Source organism: Zootermopsis nevadensis, unplaced genomic scaffold (genome assembly GCF_977971745.1).
Source record: "Zootermopsis nevadensis isolate Lab colony 2312 unplaced genomic scaffold, Znev_1.0 Znev_ptg000023l, whole genome shotgun sequence".
NCBI classification, from domain to species: domain Eukaryota; kingdom Metazoa; phylum Arthropoda; class Insecta; order Blattodea; family Termopsidae; genus Zootermopsis; species Zootermopsis nevadensis.
Window position 1 is genome coordinate 787,616 of NW_028259155.1, and position 13,985 is coordinate 801,600.

Sequence of the window (13,985 nt, forward strand, 5' to 3'; positions counted from 1 at the left end):
AAGAATTTAAAACCAAGGTAAATTTAAATAAGAAACATAGCACAAATGTGATATATCCTCTTAAGCAAAGTTTCGAACACTATAGAGCGTGTCTGTCTGTCTCAGAGCACTTCCGGTCGTGAAGAGAACTTGACGGAGCCCGGACCAACGAAAGGAAAACAAAGCCCCAAAGGGCAATGATTTCTTTGTTCTGAAGCAAAGAGTTTCCACTTCGTACAAATAACGTTATGGAGCTGACAACTTTGAACTGTCTTAAAAGTTAGGCAAGGGGCCTGATCTGTAATTTATTCATCTCTCACAAGTTCGTTTTTCTGTTCTTTCCTGTGGTAAATTGTAGCGTGGTGATTCAGAAGGTCAACCTAAAATGTATTCCGCTGCTACAAAACCACTAAAGCTGAAGAGATTTAAAAATTGAATTTATAATAAGAGGACTGTCCACAGCGAGTACATGTTTTTCGAGACATTTCTGAGCAATCCAAACATTTAATTAATACAAACTATAAAACGATTTAATGAAAAACACCAAACTTACACATAAAAGTGTTTATTTCTTATAAACTAAAATAAAAGGATTAAGATTTTTTTTAATTTTTTTTTCAACCTTTAGCCGCATTTCAAAATCAGAACGTAAATTCCTAGTAGGTTATTATTTTTACCCACGCGGTGAAGAATATTTCGAAATACAGTGAAAGATTTTTCGTTTATAAAAATAATAAGATTCCACGGTAAATTAATTAATAAATTAAGAATGTAGTAATTGCAATATGTCACTGATTGATCCTGTCACAAACAAGAATGTTCGAGCAGTTTGAAATGCGAAATCCCGCAAAACGTTCAACTCTCCCGACCTGCGCTGCAGTGTTGCAGCGTTGTAAGGGGAAGGAACCGATTAACAAAGAGATTACTTCCAGTTTGTTGGCATCAGCAGCAACGGAGGGGCATTCAAGCTTTGATGAACTGCGGAAATACATAACACGCACCGGAATTCAGAGTAAGACGACGTAACAACTTCGTACATTAATAACATACGTAGTCAACATGATTATGCGAGTCTGTTTTAGAATCTATAAAGAGTCACAATTTCGTATCTTTGTTAGAGTATTTATTATTAAGTGTTCTGTCTGAGGACAGGTCCATATGAACAGGATCCTTCCATCCTTTTCTCGGACTGGGACCTGTTCATATACGTTCTTGGCAGATGATCCAGAAGTGGTTTGCCATTGCCTTCTTCTGTGTGTGTGTGAATGGAGTAATTGTTGGGATGCCACGGAGGAAAACTCCGTGTTGCCTAGACCACGGCCTTGCCCAACACAAGTTATAAATTCGGGTACCGCCGGGAATCGAACCCAGAGACCCCAGGATTACAAGGCCAGCGTCAAGCTTCTATTTCACTAATGATCTCTTTCATGAAGTTCGCATTGCACAGAATCAATGTGAGATTGCAGTCATTAGGAGACTTATTACCGCAGATGATTTTGATATCTTCAACATAAATACCTCGCGTAATTAATTTCATAACACAAGTAATTAATAAATACATTGAAACGCTGAGGATCCGAAAGAAATCGCTGTGGGACACCAGAGGAGATGAAAAAATTCCAGGAATACGAACCTGAGATTCTCTGTTCGTTACGTAAGTACAAAAACTTGTGTAAAGGTTCTCTACTCTGCAATTATTTTGTGCGACACAAATATTTTGATAGATTTGAATAATCCGAACTAACATACTTAGAATGTGATGAAAATGATATCCGTGATACATGTGGAACGTAAGAAACTCGTATAAGAATTGGAAAAATTTTGAAGTTTTAAATGCTGGAAATCTTGGCGGACAAGATCACTTCGGTATAAGAGAAATGTAAAAATGTCTTAAGTTATTACAAATCGCGTTCATCTGGCTCGGAATTCGGGGTCGAATGGTAGATTCTTGGCTGTCAGGTTTAATTAAAGTCAGGGAAAGCGACTGAGCCGCTGTCATACTTAATCTCAGAAAGGAGTAGGCGGGACAACTCACGTGTGTGCCGGCCGTGACGCACAAGAATTCCGCTCGAGCTCCGGAGTCCACCCTCAAGCTCACGGGGACGATGTGAGCACTGACTTCCGGCAGGACGCGAACTCTGACTTCCTGCCTCACTGCGCCCGCGGTGCTGTTGGCCAAACATATGTACACCCCTGCATCTGTCGACTGCACACTGCGAAGCAACAAGGAGCCTCCGAGGTTCGCTTGCAGGGACTCCGCTCCGGCGCCCGGAGTTTCGCGGGTCCACCTGCGCCCATGAGGTACAGGGTTCACCCACCAACCGCAACTCCGGGGGATTTTATGCATTTCAGCAAGAATTCGAAGATATTCATAATCCAGAAATTCCAGGAATGACATTTGGCCTCCCGGGCGTCAGAGAAAGAAAGTTGCTCTAATCCTCCGGGCGCATGTCGAGACTGACCTCGACGGTTTCTTGGAACACCCGGAAAGACTATATATATATATATATATATATATATATATATATATATATATCTTTCTTCTGTTCTCTCTCCGTCTCTGGCGTGGTTGCCCGCACAATGTAGCCAGTGTTCCGTACAACAGCGAATTAAGTCCAGATCTGTTTTGTCGTTTTTCAATTGTTTTGTTCACGAGGCTGTTACTACGCGGTACTACATTTTACAGAAAATTGGCCAGTGGGAATACTTGATGACATGACTGTCATTAAAGAAAGAAACAATCATTTTCGGGCAATATTATTCGTCATTAACAGAAATGGAATAAGATAGTGTAATTGCGTCATATTGTGAATATTATAACAATTATTTATTTTAATCCGTCTTATCACAATATTTAAAATTTCTTATAATTAAGATAATAAAATATCATTGATGTTCCATATCGATTGATCGATTGATCGATTGATCGATAAACGGATTAAAATAAATAAGAAATGGAATAACAAAACGAACTCCTTTGAGTAGAGTCCTATTTTTTTTAGAATCTCAGTTTTATCAGCTGATCCGACCCCACGCCCAACCCCACTAATTATAAGTTCCAACAACATTTTGCTGCTCAGCGTTTAACATAATCAACGGAGACTCTTCCCGATTTAAAATTGTGATCGTAATTTCACTTTAAACCTGAAGCGAAAAGTGAATTTGTTTCCTGTCCAAATATCTCATAGCGAAAAATAATATTCCGCAAGAGATTATTCTTAGAACACTGCTCTAAAATGACAAAACCTCTTATTTATGACGATGCTTTAACAAGTATTCCAGCTGATCAATTAACTGCCACGACTCCACATAAAGATAGCTTTAACACGCAAAATAACATCGAAAAACATTAAAGACGCTCGTAGAATTCATAACTTGTTATGGCGAAATGACTTCGAGACCACAAACAGAAAGAAATATACGTTTTTACACCTGACGCTAAGCGCTGGGAAGCGAACCAGGGACTTACAGAATTGTTAGAGCAAAACTACAAGAAAGACAAATTTCGATCTGTTTATATTAACTCGTAGGTGAGTTTCGCATCTAATTTCAAATTTTAATTTAAGTAATCACAATAAACAACTTCATAGCCCTAAATTTTGAGAAAAAAAAACAGCATTTCTGTTCGCATTGACATCATTTGTTGCTGTTGTTGTTGTTGTTAATTTGCAATCTCGCGAAAAGATGAGACATCAAAGGAGATATTTGTAGTTCGTGAGTATTTCTGTGATCCAACTCCCAAAGGAATTACATTCGGTTGTCCTTCGTAGGCAAGAAGCCTCTTTAAGGCCATCGCTTACCAGAATCTGGGCGGCGGGAGACCCTGGGCCACGCAGGGCAGAACAATGTCCTCTCCACGACGCCCACTCACGACAGGCGGACTCCCGTCCGTCAGCTGTGGCGCAACGAGTCCTTTCGACTCTGCAGACAGAGGACCTACTCATACCAAAACTGTCCAAGTTCAATTACATGCGTCCAACAACATCAACAGATCTTCAGTAACAACTTCTGACTAAAAGCCACTACAATCAGTAGAAAATGTCATCAGGACAATGTCTCCATTATCCGAGGCCTGAAGATGGAGGCAGCAAGGACACGTTTATATTCATACGATCGTATTTTATTATCATTTTAATGCACAAATGATCGTATAGAATTTCTGTGTTTAACTCATTCTAAAAGCAACCGAAATATATCGAGACCAGATCTTCATCCATCAACACAGAAGTAAAATTCTGTTGACCGCAAGTTTACAGCCGATCACGAATAAATAATGAGGTGATATTATTCCAGATGAACGAGAACCCGGAAACTGTAATTTGAAGTTAACTTTATTTCAAATCATTACGTGAACGATCGGAGAAGCCTTTTATACCCCGAGAAACAGTTAAATTGAAGACTTCCCAGCAACTACGGAAGCTCACCACCCTAGGGGCGAAGCCCACAGAAATATCGCTCTTTCGGGAAAATGGAGACCAACCATAAAATCTGAATAGAGTTCCTTAACTACCGGGAAATCGTTGCCAAAATGCTAATTACATCGCATTAACTGTCCTGTAAAATAAACTTAGGGCCCATTACAATTATCGCTAACTAAACAACAAGCACGTTATCCCAATTTAAAATGAGAATCATTTGAGTATTTTATATTCATCGTACGGTTACTTCAGGGTCATATTTTGTTATAACATAAATAATAATGAGATATCAAGCGAGGAAAATGTAAATATCATAAATGTTTACAAAAAAACTCGTAATAAGCTTGAAAAACAGGTCACTTTAAAGAATTGCGTCTAGGCTACATGGGAAGGTATTGTTAAGGAGTCGTGTCACCAAAACATTTTTTATTTATCTGTGACGCACCACAGAGTGATCGCTGTACAGAAAATTGACGTTTGCGTTGTGATGGACATACATCGGATTTGCATTCAAACACTGGTTATGGTCGCCTAGCGACGAGTTAGGAAAACACCAACAAAGGATTCCATACATAAAACCCTTTACAGTGCGATGCGAAATCCCTCGAAGTTTCCACCATGTATCACCGGCCTTACTTATCACACGTCCAATTCAATAAGAATTCCGAACAAGACAATTCGTTATATGCACACGTTTTAAAATCCTGGCTGCATTATTTGCATATTCTCATTGCCTCTCAGGTAGACTACGTAAGAGAGGGTATTGATGTGGCCCCCAAAAAATTGTTGTCTGGAAAACTTAAATATATGCACAAGAACACAATGAAACTAAAATGCCTTCATGCAGTTAGTTTTGCATTTAGAAAAACGACGACAAACAATCCAGAAGGCTTACCAGCCATTACAATGCGACCAGCAGTGCTGCTCTCTTGTGTCCTGCCAGTGAGTCTGTGCAGCGTCCGGCATCGGTAGCTGCTCCTTCCGTCCGATACATCGACATTCACCACGTGGAGTTGTCCGGTCGGGAGCATCACGTACTTCGAGTCTGCGAGACGAGCATTCTAATTAAAATATTCCTTTTGTCGGGACCTAAGGATCATCACTGTCACTGAATCAATTCAATCCACATCCCTTTCCCGATTGTTTCAGCAACAATCCTGGGCATGTTACAGTGTGAAGTCAGGTTAAGTTAGGTTAGGTTAGGTTAAGTTAGGTTAAGTTAGGTTAGGTTAGGTTAGGTTAGGTTAAGTTAGGTTAAGTTAGGTTAGGTTAAGTTAGGTTAAGTTAGGATAGGTTAGGTTAGGTTAAGTTAGGTTAGGTTAGGTTAGGTTAAGTTAGGCTAGGTTAAGCTAGGTTAAGTTAGGTTAGGTTAGGTTAAGTTAGGTTAAGTTAGGATAGGTTAGGTTAGGTTCGTGTACTTGCAATGTTGATACAGATCCGGATGTTTGTGTCATTACAAACTTCAAGAACCTAGGATCGTTGAAGTTGAAAACGTTACAATGCAACATACTCTGAAAAGATCTATGAAGGATCAGGAAGACACATGATCTGTGGACAACCATAATAATGTTCCATACCAGAACTGCCAAGAATAAAACTATTATTATCAAGCAATAACTTATTAACACCCATTTGTATTCATTGCTTCTTAAGTTCAAGCTTTCGTACGTCGATACTCAAACATATTTATTTTTAAAGTTTAAATACGTCATGGTTGTGTTTTATAATTAAAATATATAATATAATTCAGGTTTGTGTATAGACCTGAATTATATTATATATTCAAACATATTTGTTCATCGGGATAATTATATTTCTGACAAGTCGGATCTTCGTAATATCTCGATACATTTTAAAATAAAACTTTAACATGTGTACTAATAATTCATATGCGTAAGCAGACCACAAATGCAATTCAACAACTAAAATTGCGTAAAAACATGCTTAAGTGACGTGAGCCAAGAGTCATTCGAGGTCAACAGGAATGTAATCAATGTAGAATCTTTGAAGTATAAAGCTATGGTAGTGGCTCAAACACAAGATTGTTCTATAATGTAAGAACATTGAAATATTCGAGTGTTTAATTTCCCGCAATCGATAATAGAACTAATACGATGCCTTTAACATAGACAAGTAGGATGACGTCACTTCGCATCACCTTCTGCGCAGGCGCCCAACCCAACAGGGGTATTCTGCGACAGCTGAACATGGCGCCCTGCGCACGAGTTTTCGAACTAGACCATGGATGGTCGGAAATTGTTGAAATTTTGCATCGACGTCGTGCCACAGGTAATTAATAAAAATAAATACTCTTTTGTGTCACAACATTTGTAATAAATTCACACGAAGGCATCAAAGTCGCGAGGTGGAACAAACTACGATCACCAATATCAGACTTTAACTGAATGGGCAGGCTAGCTTTTGTGAAAACTGGAATTAATCTTTGAGTTCCATAAATGACAGAATTCTTAACTTGAAGAGCGGCTGTTAGATTCACAAGAAAACTGTTTCATGGAATTAGTTATGAAACACGTTTTACAGGAATGTGTTTTTTGCGCACGATGTACACGTAAGTAGCTTTAATCCTCGAAGCAGCCAGGTAAATTTCGTTTTGTAGAGTTTCTCTTAAATAAGTTGGGCGATATGTTATGAAGTGATCGATCATCCTGTTCTTGCTTCACATTCCACAACATCTGATAATGAAATTTCACCTCAACGTGGCCCTGCACGTTGAAGTAGACGTGACGGAACTAACAAAGAGCATTCCGCATTATAATTACAAATTATACTTTAAACACCAATTCAAAGAGAGAGAAAAATACCGAAACAATAGCCGTGAATGCATACCATTCCATAACTTGTCAATATCGATCAAGTATTAATACAAACAATAAATTTATCATAAAGTAATTTCATTACTTATTTACAGTTCTCTATAAATCGACGTTTCGAACTGTTTATTTCACTTTCAACGTATTAACCCTCTGAAGTAGTCGAATACAGTCTTCATAATAGTTAAATATTTAGTCCGTACCGCAAAGAAAACAAAAGGTGCCCCCAGACAACGTGTAAATAATGTTCAAAGAAGGAATATATGTGTTTATTCTGAAAGGCAGAGTAATCAGTTACTTACCGCCTTCAGCGGTCGGGTAGATGTTGAAATGATGATCTTGTAGCCACGAAGTAACCGTGAGTAAGTCCCTTACAAAACTAGGGACCTGACAACTGAAGACCGCGGTGTTTCCGGGAAGAACCCGGGAGTCGTAGACCCTGGCTTCATAGTGCTGTTCCACGACTGTGTAAGAAACAGATTAAGCCACTACAAACAGGGCTTAAGTTCTGGGACAAACTTATTATTAAGCCATTCTGACGTAAAATAAAAAGGAAAGCTGTCCCGCTAAACGCCATGTAGGCACTTGGGGGGGAGAGTTGGCATAGCTCCTTCTCATTCTTAACGTCAGTACTAGATGGGGTAAGTGGTCAGAGTCACGCTTCGACCGCGCTGGTCTGGACGCAGAGGTTAGAGGAAAAATCCTCTGCCCACGTCGGGGATCGAACCCCTGTCGTCCAGTCCACAGTCAGTCTCCAGACTGACGACGTAGTTTAACGCAGCGGAGTTCTTGAAGAGCTAAAGACCGCTCCGCTAGTCTACAAGATCCTCTCATTTTAATAAACTCAAATGTTCATTACCGTGCTCACAAAAACCTGTTGCTAGACTCGAACTTCGACAGATGAACCAAATAGACACCTTCCAAGTCAAACCTAGGTCTTATTAGTAATCTCTCTATTCAGTTTCAAGTACAAGGCAAGGCTTTATGTAATAACATAATTATTGCCCACAACAAATAGACGCAGATTTGTATGAACATCAATAAAAAGAAAAGAAGGGACAAATTGCATTTTAAACCAATTAAATTTTTTGAATATTAAACAGAAAATTAAATGCGTGTTTTCCATCCCAATTCCATATTACACTGAGTGTAATTATAATATTTATATTACTGACAATGTTTATACTGACATTCCGTTCAATTCAATGCAGTGTATATAAACGAAATATGCCATTCATGGATGGGTACTCGGTTTTACGTCTATTTCCACGTACAAGCAGCCTAAAAATCGCTATCAAATTAATTTCCGTCTCCATGACGTGCGGTCAAAGCAGATTGTTCTTGGCACAGACATTCACCAATCACTGTACCATGTAATTATTCATTATTTATTATTTATTTAGTGTTCTGTCTGACGACAGGTTTATATGAACAGGATCCTTCCATCCTTTTCTCGGACTGGGACCTGTTCATATACGTTCTTGGCAGATGATCCAGAAGTGGTTTGCCATTGCCTTCTTCTGTGTGTGAATGGAGTAATTGTTGGGATGCCACGGAGAAACCGGGGAAGTCCTCGGAGGAAAACTCCGTGTGCTAAATGTTTACAGTGCTTAGATTTTTAGCTATTGTTAGGGAATTTAGAGATGGTGTAGGAGGTAATCAACCAATTAAAGAAGTAGCCGTCCTCCAGAAACTGGTGCACTGAAAGTGTTTTCCGTACTGAGAATATCCAAACACATGTCTACCCAAATGAGAATTTAATATATTCCACAACTGATCAAAATTCAACAGCATTTGAATATATTCCAGGTCAGTGGACATAGATAATGAAGCGAAATAGTCCCTGACCTTAGAAATTAACAACCTTTCTCCATGATTTTGCACAATATTGTGCTTATGAAAATCATTAAGACCCTCGAATTCCACACGAGGATCGAATTTTCAAAGTACAAATTCCCCTTGGAAGTGCATCCATGCTTCTCATGTCAGTCACAACGGACAGACTCAGACATGATCACAGATTACTATGGAATTGTGGTCTTATCGATCTCCACGCCCGGGGGCGGATTCCCTACTCGCAATAATAAAATGGGCTACACTGCACAGCAGATACGGGACCCACATTTTTCAAATTCAACAACACGGTCCTTTTCGCTCTGTTAATGAAAATCCTCCCCCCTCACCGCTTAAAGGAAAAATATAATACACGTGCTCGCTTTTGAACCTATTTCGAGCCACATTAATCCAATCCGCACTTTCACATTCTATTTCATTCAGCACTATCATAATAATAATAATAATAATGACTTTTCATGTATTCGAGATCTAATTTTAGGTTTTCAGCTTAAGGTTCCTTGCGCATTACACATCAAAATTCTTGCGTGCCTCATGGCCAGCCCATCTCACCTTCCCCTGATTGGGTTACTCTAGTAATATTTAGAGAAAATACAAATGTCGAACCTCTTCAGTATGCTGTCTTCCCTGGCCTCCTGTTACTTCGTACTCGTAAAATCAAAATATTATTCTTATCACCCTGTACTAAACACCAAATTAACATTCTGCAAACAACTGATGAAGTTTAAATTTCGTGGAAATTGGGTACATTATTCATGCCAAAAATCTGTCCTCTACATAACCTACAGAATTCGTTTCAAATATAATTTATAACCTAACCTAACTTTTCGGACTTGGAACTTTAACACGAGAACATAATTTTGTCCAAGAAATAAAATATATCGTATAACCCAATTTCACAGCAAAATTAACATGTCTCTGGTCGTTCCAGAAGCTTTTATAGATAAATCTTACTGTCAGACTGGACAGCAGAAGGTTGAATTCGACCCGCATGACATTGACTAACTACACAAAGTACACGGCCGACCTGATTTACTTACCACATATCTCGATCATTAATCAGGAATTTAATCAATCGACCTATCGATTCTACAGACTTCGTACAGACGTTGTCCATGTGACCGCAAGTTTACGAACTGCTAGAACCAGACAATGTTCGTCCAAATAGCATAACAATAGGTTCAGCATCGTTGAACCAGCATTCAAGACGTGAGGCTTGTTCGTGTACAATACACCAGCAAAATCACGACGCTGTACGCACCGGACGTGGTGACAGATCGATTAGCAATTGAGTTTAACACTCGGAATATCCAAATTTTAAATCTGAACCTCGTGACCCGCCACCTTGAATGAGCAGTTACGTGGTTTTACTCAGTCTCTTCACGAAAATTCAGTGATACCACCTCATCCATTGCCTGTAATTTATAACCCTGACATTCGACGTTATACGTATAGTCTGATCTTCTAACAGCGTCGGGTTGCGACGCCGTGTAGACCGTTTCAGAGAAATACCTTATTTCCATTTCAGGGCTGAATATGGAGAAAGTATCTTCCTCCCAAAATTTGGTATGTGAAACCCAGAACAACACTGCCATTTTATTTATTTGTAGTGTTCTGTCTGACGACAGGTCCATATGAACAGGATCCTTCCATCCTTTTCTCGGACTGGGACCTGTTCATATACGTTCTTGGCAGATGATCCAGAAGTGGTTTGCCATTGCCTTCTTCTGTGTGTGAATGGAGTAATTGTTGGGATGCCACGGAGGAAAACTCCGTGTTGCCTAGACCACGGCCTTGCCCAACACAAGTTATAAATTCGAACCCGAGACCCCCAGGATTACAAGGCCAGCGTTCTAACCGCTAGACCAAAGTAAATTTATAATTTAAATTTAAACCATGGTATGTATTGGATATGTCAAAATCGCTTTATACCATTTCAAAAAAGACTATTTAGAATTCCCTGGGAATTTTAATGAAGTATTAATCGATTATGATAGCTTTCATGTGAGCACTATTGATTTTAGAGAATGAATTTCACGCGTTCACACAGTATACAGGCCTGCAAAGTGATAATAGTGCTACAGATAAACCATTTATAACAAAGGCCTGTGTACTATAACATTCGATACCATTATGCTTATTCGATACAACATAACCTGCAGATATCTATGTTGAAATTCTAACGCAGAAAGGGAGATCATCAATTACTGGAACAATTACGTTATGAGGCCTGCCATTATATGATCTTCGTGAAACAGTTTCCTTCTTGAAGGTTCATGACTGCGTTCGCAATAGATCTAAGTCAGTCCAAGTCCTCAAATCCTGTTTCTGTATTATTAGACTTTATCTGACACCTAAACCAGTTCTCCCTTCACATTAGAACAAGTTTTTTTTAAGGCCTTCTGCTGTAAAATCAAGACCAGAATGTTCTAATGTTCCATCGTTCTTTGAATCTCATTAACATAGTTTCAATTTTTAATAATACTGTACAGATTAAAATATTATAAAGCTTAATACAGTATATCCTGCCACCACATACGGTATCCAAACCTCAGCAAAAATAACAAGTTTATTTTATAGTTAATTTCGGTAACTTATTTATCTTATACATTTTTATTAAAATAAAAAAAACCCCAGCAAATTTGCATATCGTTGCATTTATCGACGTGAAGGAAAGCGAGGACCATATAAAAGGATATTTTGTTCCAGTATTTCAGTACCCTGAGGACGAGGACGACGATGGTTGTAGAAACGGAAATGGTTTCGCCTTTCAACCACCTGACATTGCTGGTAACCCTACGAGAAATCGTTATAATTGTTCAAGCAGCTTAACCCAAACCATTCCGTTCCTAAAATAAAACTAGGCCCTAATAATAATGCACCAAAGTGGAATTTCAATGCTTACCTGCTCTGACCTGAACATCCAAGGACAACACGCGGCCGGCCAAGTTGCTGGCTGCACAACGGTACGTGGCGCTGTGGACATCCGGTCTGAAATGGTCTCCACGGAAAGGTGGAAAGACGAGGCTCCCGTTCGCCATAATAAAGCGGGCTCCGGACACCGGACCCACAGGCAAGCCATCGCTAACTAAGAGCCACTCCACCCGCGGGTCTGGCGAGCCCTCGGCAGCGCAATCTGCCCTTCCGCCACTGGAGTTGGAGAACACCAGCAGTGAGGGTGGCTCCAGGGTAAATCGCGGGCCTCGGACGTCCGCCAGATAGCCACAGACTGCGAGGAACCAAAAGGCCAGTTATCAGGCACCAACTTAAGATGTCTGTCTTCTGGGTTGTTGTGTCGTGTAGTCTGGTATATAATTTCACCGACGTTTCAGAGGTCCATCATCGGAGCGATGAGGGCGAGTCGTGAACCCCTTCAAAGATTTTATCATTAGCCTCGATCTAAAAAGATGTTTATCCCCCCAAACCAAAAAAAACAAAAAACAAACACGTTTTTCGTTTATCAGAAAACATTTCTCGCCGAGTAGCAGAATATTAATTTCAAATCAGTTATTAGCGAATTCTAGCGGGCACACAGCGTTGGAATGACTAAGAAAAGATATTGACGTAAATATATAAGGACACGTAAGGAAGAGGCGGTCATGCTAGCCTGGAGTTTTCTTCGACAGACCAAGACAAAAAAAAAAGAATTGCAATCAGGATAGCCTGTAACCCGGCTGGGGATCGATCGGTCTCAAGAGGCGAGCGACGCAACGCGTATACTAGGCCGTGATTCTGAGCTGGAAGCCTAGCATTGAGGATTTCCTTTAGGGTAAAGAATTAGAGCGAAAGTGGTTGCAGAGGATGCTGGGAGGAGCGAGATAGCAGGCACGTGCACTCGCACATTGTTTTCAACATCGCCTCAACCCCAGACTTCTCTTTCCTGCGCATATTAAAAGTTCCCTGTCCTCATTAATGGTTCTTCGCTCTTATTATTTTTTGACAAAGTTCATTCTTTTTCTTCGAGAGGGCGAGTCCTCATTCCTTAGGGAACAACTGCACACAAAATGCTGGCTTCATCTCGCACACCGTTCATTCGTTACAGAACATCGGAATCCAACGGTGTGCATTAATGCACATTCCATAATTACACTCTACTTTGTCTCTTAATTAACCCCGTGGAACACAGAAGCTGACAGTACATTAGCCGCCTTGCATGGATCACGAATTTCGTAATATACCTGCAATAAGACTCTGTTCTGAGCCACGTATTTGAAATCCATTTTCAAATAACCCCCCCCCCCCCCTTCCCCACATGTTTACGTCTCTGCTCATTAAAACGTCGAATACATTCTACATGGACCACTCTAATAATAAGAATGGCGGAGAGTTAGTTGAGATCTTAAATTTCGTCGTCGTAAATGTTCTCCATCCACGTGATGTTTAATTTCAGGTCCAAAATATCACATTCCGCACTTTCCAATCAAACACCGTCAATCCGCCAATTACAAATGGTTCTGACGACAGCATATTGCAATCGATATTACCGCATTTCTCGACCTTTCATATAATCTAATATTTCAAATAGAACACATTTCGGAAACTGCACTCATTTTGACTCCTCCGATTGGACTGCACGCGATTCCCAGCCATGGCCACAAAAAGAGGACGGTATTCGGGTATATACTCCGTTCCCACGTTTTTGGCCGCTGAAGTTTTCTGAATTGGAACCTCGGAGCGAGTCACTTACCAGAAGTTTGCTGGAAGGCAGGCCGCGTACAGTACACTCCAAATAAAATATCACCACGGTATGTAACATAGAAAAGTCAAATTCACTAACACAACCTTTCGTATCTTCATTTAACAAATTCCAAAGTAGCAAAAATTTACCGAGATGTACGTAAAACAACGTAAGCGTGTCGAAACGTGACCTAGTAAACCACGCGTGCACAAGCGTGACATAGCG

General features: G+C 39.9%; 1 protein-coding gene across 6 annotated transcripts in view; it reads right to left on the bottom strand.

Moving 5' to 3' along the window:
* The window catches only part of LOC110834095 (cell adhesion molecule Dscam2), a 55,221-nt gene that overhangs the window by 26,790 nt on the left and 14,446 nt on the right, over positions 1 to 13,985 (bottom strand). For 5 of the 6 annotated variants that reach the window (XR_015536630.1, XM_087354285.1, XM_087354288.1 and 2 more), the window contains 5 exons: positions 11,988 to 12,311; positions 7,531 to 7,692; positions 5,293 to 5,442; positions 3,780 to 3,900; positions 2,015 to 2,267 (listed from right to left, as the gene is read on the bottom strand). Coding sequence is in view for 5 of the 6 variants with exons in the window: in XM_087354285.1 (XP_087210411.1) it covers positions 2,015 to 2,267; positions 3,780 to 3,900; positions 5,293 to 5,442; positions 7,531 to 7,692; positions 11,988 to 12,311 (1,010 nt within the window). In the remaining variant the exon portion in view is untranslated. The remainder of the gene's footprint in view (positions 1 to 2,014; positions 2,268 to 3,779; positions 3,901 to 5,292; positions 5,443 to 7,530; positions 7,693 to 11,987; positions 12,312 to 13,985) is intronic. The other variant, XM_087354287.1, reaches the window with a different exon arrangement.